Source organism: Danio rerio, chromosome 8 (genome assembly GCF_049306965.1).
Source record: "Danio rerio strain Tuebingen ecotype United States chromosome 8, GRCz12tu, whole genome shotgun sequence".
Classification (NCBI taxonomy): Eukaryota; Metazoa; Chordata; class Actinopteri; order Cypriniformes; family Danionidae; genus Danio; species Danio rerio.
Genome location: NC_133183.1, coordinates 62,593,265 through 62,614,159, shown reverse-complemented (window position 1 = coordinate 62,614,159; position 20,895 = coordinate 62,593,265). Strand labels below are relative to the sequence as shown.

The following is a 20,895-nucleotide window of genomic DNA, read 5'->3' as shown; positions in this document are numbered from 1 at the left end:
GAACATTTCCTGCTTGTTATCTAACTATTTCATAACAAGACGCAATTTAATCATAACTTAATGTTTAAACAGCCATCATAACATTATTTATCAATACTATTTTTTTTATTTAGCAATACTTTTTTTTATACTCATTATTTATCAATATGCAGCTCTTTTTGGATTTTCAGAAGCTGTAGAAATTACAAATGTAAAACAGGAAATACATTAGGACCATTGTTTTTGTTTACATCCCTCAAAATGGTCTATAACAGTAACTAATCACCAGGGAAAGCAACTATTACGTTACATTTTAACAGAGAAATAAGGCAATAAGACATGACAAACTGCATGCTGAATAAAATGGACACTAAATTATTATTAAAAGCATTCTACACTATATTAATGTCACTGAGGGACAATGTGAGAGACACCTAAAACTGTAACTTTCATTAAACTATATGTTGAATAAAATAGACACTTATTATATTAATGTAGCTGGCTGCATGGTGGCGTAGTGGTTAGCATGTTCGCCTCACAGCAAGAAGGTTGCTGGTTCGAGCCTCGGCTGGCTCAGTTGGCAATTCTGTGTGGAGTTTGCATTTTCTCTGAACTAAGCTGGCCTTAGTGTATGAGTGTGTGTGTGTGAATGAGTGTGTGTGGATGTCTCCCAGTACTGAGTTGTAGCTGGAAGGGCATCCGCTGTCTAAAACATATGCTGGAATAGTTGGTGGTTCATTCCGCTGTGGTGACCACTGATAAATAGAGGGATTAAGCGGAAGGAAAATGAATGAATGAGGTTTTTAGGTAGGGAAATCGCTGGTTTGAACCTCACCTCAGTTGGCGTTTCTGTGTGGAGTTTGCATGTTCTCCCTGCGTTCGTGTGGGTTTCCTCCGGGTGCTCCGGTTTCCCCCACAGTCCAAAGACATGCGGTACAGGTGAATTGGGTAGGCTAAATTGTCCGTTGTGTTTGAGTTTATGAGTGTGTGTGTGTATGTTTCCCAGAGATGGGTTGCAGCTGGACGGGCATCCGCTGCGCAAAAACTTGCTGGATAAGTTGGCGGTTCATTCCGCTGTGGCGACCCTGGATTAATAAAGGGACTAAGCCGACAAGAAAATGAATGAATGAATGAATGAATGAATGAGGGTTTTTGAGTATGGATTTGAACAGAAGGAGAGAGTCAGTGTTTGATTTTGAGTTGATTTCTGAGGGAAAGAAGTCAAATAAATAATTCAGGATGTCAATTAAACGTCTGAGAAGTGAGAAGAGCGGTTGGTTTCCCACTATAGTTTGTATACGTGTCTTTTGCTGAAGGGCAGGAGGTTGTGGGAAGCGGAGGGGGGGGGGTGAAAACTTCTGCTATGTCGCCTGCTTTAATTGCGACATGGTAAACATTTAACGCGTGTGATTGTTTTGAGGCAGCCAACGGAAAGGAGCGACTGCCTCTTAATTAACTAGGCGGCAGATTAGTCCTTATTAAATTCAAACACGGGGATCAGAGCGGAGAGTTGTGAACCTGCACACACTCCACGCTCACATTTAATTGCTTCTGTAATGGTCCGAGCTCAAGCCCTATTCATGCCAACCCTCTGGGTAATCAGGTCTGCACCGCCGAGACCACGGCTAATAACCGGCAGAAAAACAGCCATAAACAATGCACGGGCAAATAAAAAAAGGCAGAACATGTTGTATTTCGCATTTATTGGGTAATATAGACATGCTGAGCAGATAATTCAATTCAATTCAAGTTTATTTATAAATAACTATTGATTCAAAGCAGCTTTACAAAAGGTGCACAGTCTATCACAACCAAATTAAGTTACAATTAGGGCTGAACGATTAATCGGAAAGTACATTCGAAAGTCTGTTTCGATAACTATTTATTCATCGTAATCGAGTTCAAAATGTTCAATTAATCGAGGTTTTGATTTTGCCCTAGTTAAACTCATTCGGCTTAGTCTCTACTTTAGATGTCGCCACAGTGGAATGAACTGCCAACTATTCCAGTACTATTTCCCAGTACTGGGTACCTGTGGTATTATTTACACAGTGGATGCCCTTCTAGCTGCTACCCAGCACTGGGAAACACCCCTAGCAGGCAGAGGACGCCAACATGACGTCAGATTTACACTGTATCCCAACGTCATGGGACGTTACATTTTGTTTGGAAATGAAAATCAGGTTGACGTCAGAACCCAACGTCAGACAGATGTTCCAACACAACCTAAAATCAAACAAATATCAACGTCTAATGATGGGACAGCTTGACGTTGTGTGGACGTTACCACTATGACGTCTGTCAGATTGGATTTTGGTTGCCAAACATGACAAATAAATGCCAGTATTGGGCAACACTATGACGCTGGTTTAAGTTGTTGGCTCGATGTTGATTTTCCAACACAACCTAAAATCAACCAAATACCAATGTCATTTGACGTCATTATTAGACGCTGGCGACTTAAATCTAACCCAATATTACTTAGTCTTATGATGTTGGGTGTCTGCTGGGCCCATACACACTCATTCACACACACTTATACACAACGGCCAATTTAGTTCATCAATACAGGCTTAAATCTCTGAATATCATCTCTTATGCATTATATTATTTAAAATGATTAAAATGTCAATAAAGGTCACTGTCAAATGTGCCATATACTACATTAGTACAACACTGATGTCTACATAGTAGGCTTCGGTAAGTTTTTAAAAAATGTCCAGAAATGGTTTTATAAGCTCATTTATTACTCCATAAAATACCCATCGAACCTGACACGCCCTATTCACACGGGGCGTCAGCGTCAACATTTCCCATTCACTTTGAATGAGTGACGTCAGGCATTGCTGATCTCATTGTGGATCCGTCGGCGCCACTTCAGAGCATTCCTCGCTGTAGAAGTTGGGACTAGCTCAACTTTTCAAGCGCCGACGGAAGCGTCAGCCAATCAGATCACTGTATGCAAATACACCAGCTAGACAGTGGCCTATTGCTGACTAAATTTCATTGGCTGACGCTGCTATGACGATCGCTTTAGCCCCAACTTCAGACACGCCTTCAGTCAAGCGATGACGCTGAAGCCCCGTGTGAATAGGGCGTGAAGGTCCATGATTGACCATATATGGATTGTGTCGTGAATATTAATGAGCTCTGCTCCAGGGTAAAGTCTAGATCGGATATGCGGCCGGCCGGAAGTGCGATATGCACATTAATAAAGCAGCATTTTTTAATGACACTGTATAACAATAATTAATATTTTCACAGTACTGTGAGGGTTGGGTTTAGGGTTGGGGTGGGGGTAGGCGTTAAAAATACATTTTATTGGGTAATTTAATAGATAAAATAACTAATACTCGGTACAACTACAGTTTTTACATTACTGTGACGGTTGGGTTTAGGGTTGGGGTAGACGTTAATAAAATACAACAAATGAGAAATTTAATAAATAATATAAATAATTTGCGTTAACTTCCGGCCGCAAACGTATCCGCTCTAGCAACAACCCTGCTCCAGCTCTCACACACAAACACACTGCATGATGTACGTTCAATTAGGCATGGGTTAGTATAAGAATCCGACATGATAACCTTAGATATCTGCGATTACTGCTCTAAAAATATTATTTTTAAATGTCTGGGTAAAAAACACAAAACCTTTTTTTTCACTTTTGAACACAGTATATGTTTTATTTTGAGCAACATTTATAATATTTTGGAACACTATAACGTGTCATGCTAAATTAATTTTTGACTTCTGCTGTTGTGATTTGTTTCAAAGACTGATTGTTTACCATTTTTCAAAATCTTAAAATTTCTTTTCTGCTGAAGATACTGTTATCCTAAAAAACTACAAACAAAAAAAGTAAATAAAAAATCTTACACATACCTTAGGAACGGTATAGAACATTTTGACGGTTTTAAAACCTTGACTTTTCCCAACAATGGTATACCTTAATAATGGTTGTCGTCCCATGCTTATGCTCAATGGCTAAATTTTACATCCATAAATGTACATTTTCAAAGAAACACCCTTACTTTTATATTTTCAGAAAGGACTTTTGATTTATATGTGAACTCTTTAAAAGACTATAACAATTATATTGCATGTAAAACTCTTTCTTAGTGTAAATCATTTAAACTTGTTTAAAATGCTGAAATTTTATTTATGGAACCCTTTTTGTTCATATTGGGTCTTTGCTAATGTTCTTTTTTCTTGCATAGGAAATGATGTACGCTCAACACAGACAGATATAAACCCAGAGTAATGTTACACTCATTTGCTCATGAAGTATAGATGAAGGCTAAATTATAATTAAAATTGACTAAAGAGACCAATAGAGATGCATTAATTAAGCTACAAAGAAAATCGCCGAGACTTCATCTGCATAAACGGATGACGGTTGAGCTGAGTGATTTGACACGATTCAGAAGTCTACACTTGTTTGTTGAAACAGACACTTCAAAGTTCACAATACACACGATAAATCAACATAAGATACAATAAAACATACCTTATGCTTCTTCTGAGTGGAGCTGTATAAATGTAAAGTCTGCAAATCTTGCACTTTGCATAGTAAACAATCTGCGGTTGCGTTTTCAAAATAAAAGTCCCGCATGTAAGTTCAAATAAAACATCTTATTCACTTGAATTGTGACAGCTGTGAAAGTTTAGTATTATTGCTTAGTTACTGTATTGCTGAATGTCTTATTAATTTTAGGGGATTTTTTTGTCACAGCACATTTATTTTTGAGCAGACAACAGTGAAAGGCCTTTCAATAAAGCAGTAATAATAGTAAAAGACAACAAATTAATTATTCACATCGGGGTTTTGTTGCATTTTGCATTTATTGGATAATTACAGCATAAACAGACATCACACGCTGAGCAGATATTCAAGCATTACAGAAAGTACTGTTATAAAAACATATTTACAACTCTACATCCTGAACGATGTCCAGAAGATATATATATTTTGACATTATAAGCAATGTGAAATCAAAACTGACCCCATTTACTTTATTCTGACGTTAAAATACAGTAGCATTTACTACCGTACCGCAAAACGTTGTTATCGTAATCCACCTGTGTGTTTAATGCAAGAGTGAAACATTTTCCATTACCAATTTTGCACGTGAGAAAAGGTGCGTTCACATTTAGCATTACTTGGCCTAGATGTGAAAATAAAATCCTTGTGATTGGACATTTAAGATAAAAACTAAGTAAAAATAACAATAATAAAAATAACAATAAAACAAATTAAATTGTATGCTTGGTTTGAAAAATTACTCCAGTGTGAACTGAGCTATTGAAAAAAAAAGACCAAATTTAGTGAAACTAACTCATTTTTCTCTTTGACACAAGAAAAATATATTTATGATTATTCACACCCCTGTTAACCTTGCTGAAAAATCCAGCTTAAACCAGCCTAGACTGGTTGGCTGGTTTTAGCTGGTCAACCAGGCTGGTTTTAGAGGGGTTTTGGCCACTTCCAGGCTGGTTTCCAGCCATTTCCAGCCTGGTCTTAGCTGGTTAGGCAGGGAGATGACCACCTAAAACCAGCTTGACCAGCCTAGCCAGGCTGGGAGCCCAGCCAAAACCAGCTATGTCCAGCTTAAACCAGGCTGGTCAAGCTGGTTTTAGCTGGATTTAGCTGGTCATTTTCCAGCCTGACCAGCTAAGACCAGGCTGGAAATGGCTGGAAACCAGCCTGGAAGTGGCCAAAGCCCCTCTAAAACCAGCCTGGTCGACCAGCTAAAACCAGCCAACCAGCCTAGGCTGGTTTAAGATGGATTTTTTAGCAGGTAAATTCTAACTTGAGCCTCATTCACACTCGCAGCAGCAAATCAACCGTTCATTTCAACAGAGAGCGAGCAAATTCCTGCGACCCTAAGTCTATGTGAGCGACATCGACCGCTGGCGACCAGGTGGGCGTGTCGAGGGACATGACAAAGTTGAGAATCCTTCAACTTTATGCAAATCAAGAGCGACTTTGAGCGACAGCCAATAGGAGCACCAGTAGAGCTCACATGACCTTCTTTCAGCTCCTGCAGTGGCTGCTTGCATTCTCTGTGCTACACAGACCTGCGTTAGCAGCAGGGCGCCAGCCAGAGTGACAGGCAGCTACAAAGTCCCTGCTAGTGTGAATGAGGCATTGAAATTGTTGTTTTTTAAGTGGAAATGACACAGACCTCTCCCAAAAGATAATAAGACAATGTACAAGAGGCATCGCTGTGGAAAAAACTATTTTTAGCTTTTATTTACATTTGAACATAGTCAGAATTTGTCAAGGGGTATGGGTCGTTTCAGGCTTGACGGTGTATAAAATAAGCAAATTCAGCCTCTTTCGACTCGTGAAACTAAGCATGCACTGAAATAAATACTGTGGGCCTAAACCAAATATTGAAACACAGGCTCACTGTGGATACCTACTCCTGTCTACATTCCTGGAGCATGTGAATTATGTACCCAGAGGTATGTCAGGCTGCATTTCGGCTTTAAAACGAACACTACAGGGAGGTGTGACGCTGCCAACGGCTTCTGTTCCTTTTTACGTTACCAGCTGACTGTTTACCTCCATATGGACAGCTTTTCTGCTGTTACCAGTTTGCCCAGTAGCTCACCGGGTACGGTGGTGGACTTGGGATGCAGAGTTGGCAGCAACGATGGAGTTCGAGTCTGGTGAAGAACGGTTCCGGAAACCAGGTAAAACAAATGATAAAAAATAAAGTGAATAAATAAACAACAGGCTAAAAATGTGGTGAAATCATGCAGCCGCGACAGCCTTTTCTTTTCTAGACTGCTTTTGAAAACACTATGGGTTGGGTTAAGGGAAGGGGGAGGGTGGGTCAGTTGGTCAGCCAGTTGACAGCAAGCTGGCCTGCTGTGTGTTTCCGAAAACCATCATTAGCCAACTAAGGTTGCAAGTTCCGTCGTTACAAACAAAGTTTGTTGATTTGCCGTTTAGCAAATCAGTCGTTCCAACGAACATTCGCAAACTGCATCGCAAACTTTTATGCCTGCGACTAGACCTCTGGGGGGTATTCCAGAAAGCAGGTTAAGTTTAAGAGTAAGTAGCTGGATAACCTCAGCATTCGGTTCCGGATACGGGGGTAACTTTTAGGGTATGATAACTAACCTTAGCACCTTACTCCCTGAAGATAACCTGCTCCGGAGCAGGCCATGTTCCAGAGTTTGTCTGTTTCAAAGAGTTTACGGAGCATTGCGTGCTCTTTTGATGAGAATGATGGACGTAGAAGCAGAGATATAAGAGTTTTTTTTAATCGTGAGAGGGTTATATCTGCATAGTTTTTAATTCATATCCAAATGAATATTTAAATGAGCATTGTTGCGTTAATTTATTTAACAAACCTTTAAAAATCAAATGCGACAAACTACTATAACCGATATTTTACGCTATAACGTGGTTCAAGCGATGGATCTGCGACAGAAAATCTACGAGTTTTGGGAAACACTCGTCACTACTTCGTTCTTTTCCCAAACGATGATGTGATAGTTCAGCCGCGAGTTACATCGTTGTTTGGGAAATGCACCCCCTGGTGGGCTAAAGTGTATATTGCGCCCTCTGGTCGATTTACACAAGAAGAGGATGCGCGAGAGAAATTCGAGATCTTCAAAAAGTGCACACAGCGGCCTCTGGTGGATTTGCAAAAACAAAGACTGCGAGCAGACGTACCTCTGGTTATGCATGTCGCTGTTCCCAGATATGTAGACCTGAGTACAATCTGCAATGAGCCTAGGTTGGGATATTCTGAATGCCCTAGGCCAGGGGTTTTCAAAGTGTGAGGCGCGCCTCTCCTGGGGGGCGCCAGAGCATGTCAGGGGAGGCGCGGGAAAAATATAATATAATAAAAATATAATTATTAAGTTTAATTATTATATGTATTTTTTATTATTTTTAAACATTTTAATTAAACAAAGCTAAAAAAAAATATACGTCAAAAATAACAAAACCTTTTTTACCCAGAAGGCCATAGCTGTGAATTCGTTTCTGTTTGGCAAGCCCGCCAATACAGGTATATGCCTGCTAATACAATGGATCGGTTTCTGAGACCCCCCGATTCAAAGCCTTCAAGTTCAGGACTTAAACCCAAAAGACGACGATATGATGATCAGTATTTGAGTTTAGGATTCACGTGAACAGGACCAGCTGATGAACCACGACCTTTATGTGTGGTTTGTCAAGATATTTTGGCTAATGACAGCATGAGACCCGCTAAACTTCGGCGACACCTTGAAACCAAGCATGATGAGGTAGCAGGAAAACCTCCAGAATTTTGTGTGTGCGTGTGTGCGCGTGTGTGCGTGCGTGTTTGGGAGGACGGGGGCGCCAATGGATAAGTTGTGTCAAAAGGGAGGCCCACTGTCGTAGACTTTGAAAAACCCTGCCCTAGGCAGAAAACCGAAACCAAAATGGGTTTGCAATATTATTTATTTTTTAGTTAATAATCTAAAGTAATTTTGTAAGACTTTTGACATTTATCTCAATTTCAAATTTGCCTCATCCCTACTTCAAATATACAGTAGAAGTCAAAATTATTCACCGTCCTGTGATTTTCTTTTTTTAGATATTTCCCAAATGATGTTGAACAGATTCAGGAGTTTTTCACAGTATTTCCTCTAATATTAGTTCTTCTGGAGAAAGTCTGATTTGTTTTATTTCGGCTAGAAGAAAAACAGTTTTTAATTGTTTTAAAGCCATGTTAAGCTCAATAATATTAACCCCCTTCAGCAATATTAGTGTTGGATTGTCTCCAGAACAAACCACTGTTATACAATGACTTGCCTAATTACCCTAACTTTACCCTAATTACCCTAGTGAAGCCTTTACATGTCACTTTAATCTGAACACTAGTGTCTTGAAGAATGTCTAGTCTTATATTATGTGCTGTCATCATGACAAAGAGAAAGAAATCAGTAATTAGAAATGAGTTATTAAAACTATTAAGATTTGTGTTGAAAAAAAATCAAAAATAGTGGACAAATACGTACAGAAGGGCGAGTAGTTCTGACTTCAACTCTACATTCTCTCAATGAAAATTCTGCTTCAAACAAATCTGACATGAAATTGAAAACAAAGTGAGCAGAGTTTAACACAAGCGAGCGCTGAAGGTTTCTCTGCGAGGTTAGACGCCATTCTGGCAGGATATCCTGTGTGAAAATAGACACGCTACTTCTGTTTTCAGGGGCCACGATATCAGCATGAGAGATACTGCAGGATCCGCCGCGGCTTCATCTGAAGTCTGAGATACAGAAATGCTTCCATCAGCCCGAAGGAGCGTCTCATTCAATCGAGTCTGCGTGTGAATTTTAGGCTGTAAAAATAAGTGCATGAGAGGAGCAGAGATGAAGAGTCCTTCAGCAAACCTACAACACACAAGAGGGAGGAGGACACTTTACTTGAATAAGCTTTATTTAGTCCACTGTCAAGTCAGATTGCCTCCGATAAGATGTCATAGTACTAAAAATCACTTATTTGACAATGGACTGCTGAATTATTTGGAAAACTTATTGGTACTGTTGCTTTTTCTGAGGCTTAGTCCCTTTATTTATCAGGGGTCGCCACAGTGGAATGAACCGCCAACTATTCCAGCATATGTTTCATGCAGCGGATGCCCTTCCAGCTGCAACCCAGTACTGGGAAACTCCCATACACACTCATTCACACACACACACATACACTACAGCTAATTTAGTTCATCAATTCCCCTATAGCGCATGTGTTTGGACTGTGGGGGAAACCGGAGGAAACCCACGCCTACATAGGGAGAACATGCAAACTCCACACAGAAATTCTCAAACTGCTCCCGTGTGCAGCACTAGTCTCTTCCACATCTCCTCCAAAGCCTTGAGCTGTGTTTTGCTGTGGTGTTTGAATGTTGTAGCTGTGCAATAACTGAGCGTAGTGATATGGAGCAGCTCTTAACTTGCCGGAACTATTTTATGTGTGTGCATGTATCTGAAAATAACTGCACATCTGAGAATGCTTACCAGCCAATCAGAATTAAGCACCTTCACTCACCTTCTGGTCGGGCAGGACTGGGTTGCTCTGCAGGTGAGTGTTGAGAAGTGCTGCTCCGGGACGGTCGTGTTCACAAAATATGGTGCCGTTTACATAATGGAACCGGTCCCCGGGGACCAACTGGTTTCTGCACGTTGCACAGGAGAAGCACTGGACCAGAGAAGAGAAAGAAATATCTATATATATTAAATATATATATTATTATTATTATTATTATTATTATTAGGCAGCCAGTTGTGATTAAATATTTAAATAAATTTAAATATAATAATAATAAATAATAAAAATGTAATATTAAAATGTGACAAAAATTGTATCAGTTATTTTAACATTTAAACAAAATAAATAAATAAATAAAGACAATTTTAAAAAGAAATAACAATAGCCACAAGTTGCATTGCGAATTGTGCCGTTTTTATTATTAATTTATTAATTAATTTTTATTATTACTACTACTACTAATAATAATAATAATAATAATATTTAGGACTGCCAGTTGCCTGTTTTAATTAAATAATAAAATGTTTTTAAATTAAAATAAATTCATAGAAAATAGAAAATGTAAAAATTCGAATTAATAAAATTTAAATAGAATTAAACAGTCACAAGTTGCATTGCTTGTTGTACATGAAATATGCTGTTGTTGTTGTTATTATTATTATTAATAATATTTAGAGCTTATTCATTATAATAATAAAATTAATAATAATAATAATAATATTTAGGGATGCCAGTTGCCTGTTTTAATTAAATAATTATATTAATTAAATAATATATTGTAATTAAATTAAAATATAAAATTTAATTAAAATAGATTTTAAAATAGTCACAAGTTGCATTGCTTGTTGTAAATTTGTTGTATGTTAATTTTGCAATTTATCATTATTATTATTATTATTTAGAGCTACCAGTTGCCTATTTTAATTAAACAATTACATTTTAATTAAATAATAAAATAGAATTAAATTTAATTAATATTAAATTAAAATGGAATAAAAAATAGTCACAATAATTATTATTATTATTAATTATTCTTTATTATGATTATTATCATGATGATGATTATTATTATGATCATTATGATTATTATGATTATTAAAATTACATTTATTTAAAATAATTACGTTTAAATTAAATTTAAAATGCAAAATTAAATTAAATCTGACTTTTACACTAAAGCAGTTTTTATCAGTGCAACTTTTGGACCTTGTGAGACTTTTTAATCAGGTGTTTCTAATTTGCTGTAAAATATGACAAAGGACAGGTCAATTTCTGCTTGAAATATAGTTTTTCTTTTGAATTTCTAAATCATGCTTTCCGTAACCAACCTTAAGGTGGTAAACGTTTCCCTGCGCCCGCATGACCATTTCACTGGCAGGAATGGACTGACCACACGCACTGCATGCTCCAGTGTGCCCGAACAACCTGAAACACACACACACACACACACACACACACATTGTGATTTCCCACAGAGCCGCTTGTTAAACACCAGAGTTATGATGTTCTCTGTGGGAGCAGGAGACGATGCATCATCATCATCATCATCATCATCATCATGCAAATGAGCACAATGCAAATCAACACAAGAGCAAAACTGCTCGTCAGCATAGCGTGACAACTACAGCTTCACACAACTTTTGCCTGCGCTATTTGAATTGCAAATGACTGTGGAGACTCGAACGGTCTCATTATCGGCTCGCGTCTTTGTTAAAACGATTACGATTCTTTTGGGTGGGTCAGAATGAAATGTGGAGGTGAAGAAATACAGGAGGAGTTAAAAGCCTGTCGCACTCGTTATTAGTGGTGAAAACTAAATCATGTGTGGTATTTGAGGAGCGCATGAGAAGGTTTGGCATTTGTAATTTTGCTTAATTATATCTAATATATTTCCCAGTGATGGGTTGCGGCTGGGAGGACATCCGCTGGGTAAAACATATGCTGGATAAGTTGGCGGTTCATCCCGCTGTGGCGTTCAAAGATTAATAAAGGGACTAAGCTGAAAAGAAAATGAATGAATGAATGAATGAATGTCTAATATAACTCTATCTTTCTGATGCATTTATAGTTTCTAAATGTCAAATTTAGGGCGGCATCGTGGCTCAGTGGTTAGCACTGTGGCCTCACAGCAAGAAGGGCACTGGTTCGAGTCCCGACTGGGTAAGTTGGCCTTTTTTGTGTGGTTTCCTCCGGGTGCTCTGGTTTCCCCCACAGTCCAAACACACGCGCTATAGGGGAATTGATGGACTAAACTGGCAGTGTATGTGTGTGAATGAGTGTGTATGGGTGTTTCCCGGTACTGGGTTGCAGCAAGAAGGGCATCCAATGCGTTAAACATATGCTGGAATAGTTGGCGGTTCATTCCACTGTGGCGAACCCTGGTTAATAAAGGGACTAAGCTAAAAAGGAAATGAATGAAAGATCTCTATCAAAGGCATTCGCCCCAACCACCATTCTCCCTCTCTTCTCAGATGGGATGGCGGGCCAAATCTAAAGCCTCCTTTCCACTGCACATGACAAACGGCAAACTGTGGAGAGTAGTCCGGGAGCTGCGTGGATTTCCGATCATCTTCGTATGCGGTAAATTCGGATCCCAATTGAGCTGCGGATCCGTTGAAATATTTAAACTACACCGTTTGCGACCGGCCGACTGGATGCGATGTATTCCAGTGTTGTTCAAGCAGGTCCGTGTGCGCGAGATGAGAATTAGGACTTTATTTTGTTGTTTAAAAAAAAAAACATTTCTATTCATAAATGTAGGTAATAAAGTAATAAAAATATAATGTTTTATGTTGTCTCCACATTACCTCCGATATATTTAGCGTATATAGCATTTATTTTTAGAGTTTAGAGTTTCTAGTATTCATTCATTCATTCAACCACGGAGAATTGCTTTCGCATTCTTATTTCGGACACAGCGAGAACAGCTTCTCTCCCATGGTGCACGTCAGAACTGAGAATTCTGTGCGGCTGCCACAAGGGGGCGTATTCGGACACTCGTGTCCAAATGCTGTGTTCAGTGGCGGCTTAAGGCTACCATGGGCCCTACTATGGGCATCTGTGTTCTAGAACAGTGGTTCTCAAACTTTTTTCACCAAGTACCACCTCAGAAAAAAAAACTGTCCCTCCAAGTACCACTATAATGACCAAATACAGCACTATAATGAATACAGGAAATACAGTAGCGTGGTAGCCCGAGTAAAGCAGCTACAATGCTGCAATTTAAAATCGTGACAGATTAACTACTATTATTAAGAATATATATTATTATCAGCCACGTTAAACATTATAAACAGCTTGAACATTAACACTCTACTGTGCTTATATGTAAAAAAAAATGAACAAACAAACTAAATAAAATGTCAACGTTTAAATTAAAACTTGCATTTAAAAGTTCATTAAAAACAGTAGGCTACTGTTCTTAAAGTAAAAAAAAATCCTGTATTTAAATGTAAAGTGTTAACCTATAGTATCCTATTCCTCAAAACCTGGAAATGTTGCTTGGACCTCAGAAATATAGGCTATATGTCATCATATTAATATATATAAACTATTTTTGATAAATTTTTTAATATAGGGTTAGTATATATGCCAATATATGTTAATATATGTTGCATGTACATATGACATTGATATTGGATTTCTCCGTGTACCACTAGAAGGAAGCCTGTTACCACAGTTTAAGATCCACTGTTCTAGAAAAATGAAAACTTGTGTCATCCTGGAGTTTTTTTAAATATTTAAATATATTATTATTATTATTATTGATATGTTAAATTATTATATTAATTATATATTATATTAATTATTATATTATATTAAATATTAAATTATTATTATATTATATTATTATTATTATTATTATTGATATATTAAATATATTCCAGTTGGCTAGATATTAATTAGTACTTTAACAGTAGGTAATTATAAATTAATAGTACTTCACTCAACTTTACCGAAGCCTTCTTTTACTTTACGGTTAGTCTTGTGTGTCCGCCATTTTTGTAGTTTGTTTACAGTTTTTACCCCAGTTTGTAGTTCTAATCAAGTTCACATCCAGCACGTTTTGAATCGTGAGCAATATTAGCGGTTAGAGTACAGACAGATCTACACTTGAATATCTACAGGTAATCGTCAACCATCCAGGAACCATTAGCATGCACATTTCAACATACTACGCTTCGGGACACTCTAGGGGGCTTTAAAAGTGCTGGTGTGCTTGATTTAATTTTATTCATTCGTTCTCCTTTGGCTTAGTCCTTTATTTATCAGAGGTTGCCACAGTGGAATGAACCGCCAACTTATCCAGTATATGTTTTACACAGCTGATGCCCTTCCAGCCGCAACCCTGTAGTGGGAAACACCCATACACACTATAAACAATTTAGTTTCCCCAATTCCCCTATAGCGCGTGTCTTTGGGAAACCGGAGCACCCAGAGAAAACCCACACCAACATGAGGAGAACATGCAAACTCCACACAAAAAATGCCAACTGTTCCAGCCGGGACTCGAAGCAGAGACTTTCTAGCTGTGATAACCACTGAGCCACTGTGCACCCGCTTGATTTAATAAATGACCATTTTTACACGTAGATAATGGGCGGTTGTAATCGGAAGTGTTACCTCCTCCCTATCCACCCCACAAACTACACCCCTGCCTGTGTGCCATCCACAAAGCCTGTGTCTGACCTGATGTAGTCGGTCCTGCAGAGGATCATGCCGCTCTTGCTGTAGCACGTGGAGCCGATCTCCCCCAGCTGAGCCTGACAGCAGGAGCACTTCAGGCAGCGCGAGTGCCAGTACCGCTCCATGGAGAACAGCAGGAACCGGTCCGAGATTCGGCCCCCGCAGCCGGCACACGAGCGGGACACACACACACCGCCCGGGACCTGGCTGTTCACCATCACTGCGCCTGAAGAATGCACAAACACACAGGCTTGCTTTTGTGAGTTGTGGGGACATTCCATAGTTTCCATTGTGTTTTTAACTGTACAAACGGAGCAATTTCAGCATTATGGATGTGACATTTGCAGTAAAATCTCAAATCATAAATGCACATAGAAAGAATAAACATGTTAACATCATATTCAGACATCTGCTTACATTTTCCACAACTAAACAGAGTTATGGCATCAGAAAATATTGATCTGTAAACATTTCTTCTATTTCGAATGAAGGAAATAAGCATGTGTTATGGATGTGGCCAAAAAGTCTGCCAGCTTACGGTATACAACATACTTTGTAGAAATTCTGTAAATTAAACTGCACAAGCTATAAGAAACAATGCTAATCAACAGGATTAATATTTATTTATTACCACATAAGAAACTTATGGCTATTTCATGGCAAAATGGATATACATAAAATATTACATGATAAAAGCAAATTTGTATTGCACTAAAAAAAAAAAAGGTTACTTAGACAAATATATAAAATATAAACAGTTAAAATTCACCCCAAAATTTATTCAAAGTTAAATATGATTTTTCAGTTCTATTTTTGATAAATTATTTAAAACTCTACCTGGTGGTACCTTTTTAAAAATGTCCATCAAAGTGCTCTCCTTATAAAAATGTTGTCTAATGGAATTTAAACTTCCACATTCCAACAGAATATGTTTTATGGTAAGAGCAGTCTGGCAGTAACTACATTCAGGTGATTCTTTGTTATTTAATAAAAATAAGTGTCAACCTAAAATGTCCAATTCGACATCTGGTATAGACCGTCTGATCATGCCTGGTCTCAAAATGATAAATTGCTCTAATTAAAAGGATAAGAGTCGGCTCTCTATAGAACAAACATGGTTGATTTGATTTTATTTGACATTTTTAGCATTTATGAGGGAAACGCTTGAATATGGATGTGTCAGATGTAAAACTGGCACTTGTGGGACTTTGGTAAATCAAATATAATTGCTTAAACTTTTAAATTTGAGTAATTTTACAGTGTAAAATACAAGCCTACACAAAAAAAAATCTAGATAGGGTTTTACCATTTTGGTGGAAACTTTTCATAGCAAAGTTGACATTTGCATTGAATTGCTCATATTCTCTTTCCCTTCCGCTAAACCAAACCCTCACAGGAAACTGTGTACACTTGTCCCCAATGTCCTCATAATATATATATATATACTGTATATATATATACCAGGCCCGGATTGGCTAATCGGGAGCACCAGGAGAATTCCCGGTGGGCCGGTCCGTTTTTTTGGCCGTGAGGGCCGGTGTCCCTAGCTGCTTGCACTCTCAGCAGTCGCACTTTTTTCATTTATTTATTTATTTGACCATAGCTTCACTCTTTTTATTTATTATTTTGCCGCAGCGCCGCTCTTCTTATTTATTTTCTCGCAGCCCCGTGAGCAAGATGCAGCCTGCAGGTGAACTAACGTTAATGATGATGTAACGTTAACTATCATAATTCGACCCCAAACAGCGAATTCGAATAATTAATATTAATGAATAATACAGCTGCTCAATGAAAATCAGATGATTTAATACATTAATAAATCTGACATAGCTTAATCAGAAATCTAAAAAGGGGAGAAAAAAATTAAGCCATCAATAGAAAGAACTACCGTGTCTTGCAGTTCACAGTCCAATACTTTTTTTTTCTCTCCCTGAATTGGCGCTATAGTGGAACAGTGGTAAACATGTTGCGTTACTACGCCGTCCGACCCGTGTTCGATTCTCACCTGGAAACTTATATTATTTTTTTTAAGACATATAATACTGTTAGGGCTTTTGAACATTTGAATTTCTAAAGCAGCTGTTTTCTTGAAAAGGACGTGATAGTGTCATTATAAACTGAATGTAAATGACCTTATTTTAATATAGTCAGTCGTGAACTGAGATGGGCCGGTCTGGCTTGAAACTCCAGGGCTGAAAGTGAGTCCCACTCCGGCCCTGATATATATATATATATACACACACACACAGTTGAAGTCAGAATTATTCACCCTTATATATATATATATATATATATATATATATATATATATATATATATATATATATATATATATATATATATATATATATATATATATATATAAGGAACACATTCACATAAACAACTAAAACTACTACTAAGACACAAATTAATAAAACTAAAAATATTGAAACAAGCAGAAAAAAAAATGTTCACAAAATAAAAACTCGTCAGCGCCAATAGTCTAGTGGTTAGGGTGTCGACACACAGCATCAAGGTGCTCACGGTGACCCGAGTTCAATTCCCGGCTTGAGGTCCTTTGCCGATCCTTCCCTATCTCTGCTACCCACACTTTCCTGTCTGTAAAATCTCCACTGTCTGTTCCCAATAAAGGTGAAAACCCCTTAATAAATTATATAAAACAAAAAATAAAAAGTTAACTAAAACCATTACTAGAACAACTAAAACTAAACTAAAGCTAAATATATCAGATTTCCCAGAGATGGGTTGTGACTGGAAGGGCATCCGCTGCGTAAAAACCTGCTGGATAAGTTGGCGGTTCATTCCGCTGGGGCGACCCCGGAATAATAAAGGGACTAAGCCGACAAGAAAATGAATGAATGAATATATAGAAACAAAGACAAAATAGTTTACAAAAAACTCAACTAAAACTAATTCGTTCATTTTCATTCGGCGTAGTCGCTTTATCTATCAAGGGTCTCCACAGCAGAATGAACCACCAAATATTCCAAGATATGTTTTACACAGAGGATGCCCTTCCAAAACAAAACTGTCCAAAACTGTCATTCATTTTCACTTATTCATTCATTGTGTGGCCTCACAGCAAGAAGGTCATTGTTTCAAGTCGTAGCTGAGTAAGTTAACATTTCTGTGTGGAGTTTGCATGTTCTTCCCATGTTGGCGTGTTTGTCCTCCGGGTCCTCTGGTTTCCCACACAGTCCAAAGACATGCGCTTTAGGGGGAAAAATTTTCAATTGGCCGTAGTGTATGTGTGTGAATGAGAGTGTATGGGTGTTTCCCAGTACTGTGTTGCAGCTGGAAGGGCATCCACTGTGTAAAACATATGCTGGAAGAGTTGGTGGATCATTCCGCTGTGGCGACCCCTGATAAATAAAGGGACTAACCCGAAAGAAAATGAATGAATGAATCCTAAACCATACAAATGCATTAAATAAAAGTACTCATTATGAAGAATTCAGGCAGTCGTCTTCATATTAAAGATCATAGTTTATTTATTTATTTATTTATTTGGCAAATGAAGAAAAGTTAGAAGATGTTTTATGTTTATATAAAAAAAGATGTCTGTGTGGGTATAATCATCTCTTGATGGATGCATTTGTATATAAAAGCGCATCTACACACTACATTGCACAGGAAAGAATAACCTACAGCATTAGCAGCAAACTGAACGCACAAACACACTTCATTAAGCATGTACACACAGACATCACCATAACTGCAGGTTAACTGTGTTTATATATAATAACTTATATTTGATTGTAACTTATAACTTAATTTGATTGCAATGCAATAACGTGCCCCTTTTGTAAAGCTGCTTTAAAATGATAATTACTGTAAAAATAAATAAATAGAGATAGGAGAACATGCAAACTCCACACAGATATGCCAACTGACCCAGCCGGGACTCGAACCAACGACTTTCTTGCAATGAGATGGCAGTGGCACCGTGTCACCATATTATTATCATTATTATTATTATTATTATTATTATTATTATTATTATTATTATTTTATTTCAGCTAGTTTTTCAGTGACTGTTGATAGTTTCATTTTAGTTTTTCATTTGTTGTGAATGTTTGATTTTATTTGAGTTATCCAAAATGACCAATATTTTTCTGATTAACATGTTTCTTTTTTTTTATGATTTATTTAACATTTTTCCATTTTACAAAAATATCAAACAATCCTTACATTTAAATGCAAATTATTAAACTTTATTGAGTCAATTTGATTTTTTTTTAATTATTTTCCAAATATTTTCCAAGTGTCGTTCAACAGAGTGTTTGTTCTGAAGCCAATCTGTTCTGAAAAATAATATTACTTAATAATTATACTAATAATAAAGTTATTATTTATAGATTTTTTTATTCATTTCAGCCAAACTAAAAGTAGTAAGACTTTCTCCAAAAGATGAACATCTTGAACTACAAGGATTTTAAATGGGTACCAGATTTGGTAATTAATTACATTTGAATTAGAGCGATCAAATAATCAATTGCGATTAATGGCATCTAAAAAAAAATTACATAAATACATAAAGAACATTAGGAGTATTCTGCGACCTACAAATGACTGAAACAAGATTTTCTGCCACGTAAACTTTTATTTATTTATTTATTGAATGAATGAATGACATTTTAGTGGGTATTTTCTGGAAATCCTGCTAAAAATAAAAGATGTTAATTATTTTCTTCTTTAAAAAAACTATTTATATTGTACTTAGGAAGAAAAACCATCAATTTCCATCCATTTTAAACTTGAAAACCAGTTTTATCTGAGTCAGTGGACAAAAACATTTCATCAGTATTATTATTTTCTATCGATATACAACCAATGTTCTCTAGAATCAATCTATAATGTCTAAAACTAGTAAAGTAAATAATATCTGGCACTGTCAGTTTTTATAACAAACCAAAAGAGATACAAGACACACATTTTAATCCACTGCAGCATTTAAAACGGTAAAATAGCTAACATAACCTGATATAGCTGCTCAAACTTACTCAGATTTAATTTTAAGTGTAATAAAAGACTTGAAAATTGGTTTTATTTCGCACACTCAGACTTTCTCCTTATTATAATTTCAGCAAAGCATTGTTTGCAAATTCTAAATAGGCAAATAATATTATCAGCCAATGACTATCAAAGTACAACATCGTAAACAGGCAATTAAATGATGCTAATGCTAATTTCAGATCCAATATTCAAAGTAGCGGTAAACAATATAGTTATATATATAGTTATAAGTTGTCACTATTAAAAAATGAACAAATATGCGCTTATAAAACGAATTTTACAACAATTATTAATAAGAGCAGGGGACTGACCTTGAAGATCCTCCAGTCTCCGGAGAGTTTTCAGACTTGATGAAGTTTATTTATCCAGATCAACAACACTCTTATGACTGTCCTCCTCCGCTTCACGCCCGCATTGTACAGTAACCGGCAGCAATATTCAATCAAAGTAGCTTTGACAGATGTTGAATGAACCTGGTGTGTGTAAGTTTACTGCTTGAGTCTCATCATGCAGAATACCTCGACAATTTCCTCCTGTTTCAACACAGAGCACAGCAGCATCACTGACTGACCTGACGGAGCGGCGCGCGCCTTTTTATTCCCAGCGTGATGTTACAGAGCCGCGCACTTCACCTTGATTGGTTTGATAGTTAAGGGGCGTGGTTTATAACATAATTAATATCGCGTGATAAATAAGTAATAATTCCATACAATAAAGCCATCTGACACCTTAATGTAATAATGGAATATATTTCTATGTATTAATTAATTAATTAATTTATTTATTTTTAAAGGTGTTTATTGCAGTTCCCTGATGTTTTGTAAATATTACCGTTTATTTATTGGTTATCCGAACCATTATTTTACGATTGCAAAATACTAACCTAAAAATAGCAATGGAAAACGTTCTTTATATTTAGGTTATTTAAATGACGACCACGCTGTTCTGGAAACGTTATTTTATGGTTGCAAAAGAACATTCTCCTAAAATTCTTTTCTATTATTTGTATTCAATCATTTATTTTCATTCATTCTTTCATTCATTTTGATTAATTCGTTCATTCATTCATCTACTCATTCATTCATTCATTCATTCATTCATTCATTCATTATTTCATTCATTCTTTCCTTCCTTCCTTCCTTCCTTCCTTCCTTCATTCATTTTATAAATTT

The 20,895-nt window shown here is 37.0% G+C and overlaps 2 protein-coding genes across 7 annotated transcripts in view; both read right to left on the bottom strand.

The window, feature by feature from the left end:
• The window catches only part of bcl2l16 (BCL2 like 16), a 58,802-nt gene extending 54,164 nt beyond the window's left edge, over positions 1-4,638 (bottom strand). The window contains exon 1 of one of the 6 annotated variants that reach the window (XM_073909061.1): positions 4,490-4,638. The gene's annotated coding sequence lies outside the window, so the exon portion shown is untranslated. The remainder of the gene's footprint in view (positions 1-4,489) is intronic. The other 5 variants (XM_021478172.3, XM_073909063.1, XM_073909062.1 and 2 more) reach the window with 5 other exon arrangements.
• Positions 4,639-8,410: 3,772 nt separating this feature from the next.
• si:dkey-90l8.3 lies at positions 8,411-20,291 on the bottom strand. Its single transcript, XM_002663251.8, has 5 exons — positions 20,035-20,291; positions 14,708-14,930; positions 11,347-11,443; positions 10,019-10,168; positions 8,411-9,363 (listed from the first exon to the last, which is right to left on the bottom strand). The coding sequence occupies exons 2-5, from the start codon at positions 14,920-14,922 to the stop codon at positions 9,355-9,357; spliced, it is 471 nt and encodes a 156-aa protein (XP_002663297.3). The 5' UTR covers positions 14,923-14,930; positions 20,035-20,291; the 3' UTR covers positions 8,411-9,354.
• Positions 20,292-20,895: the final 604 nt, after the last annotated feature.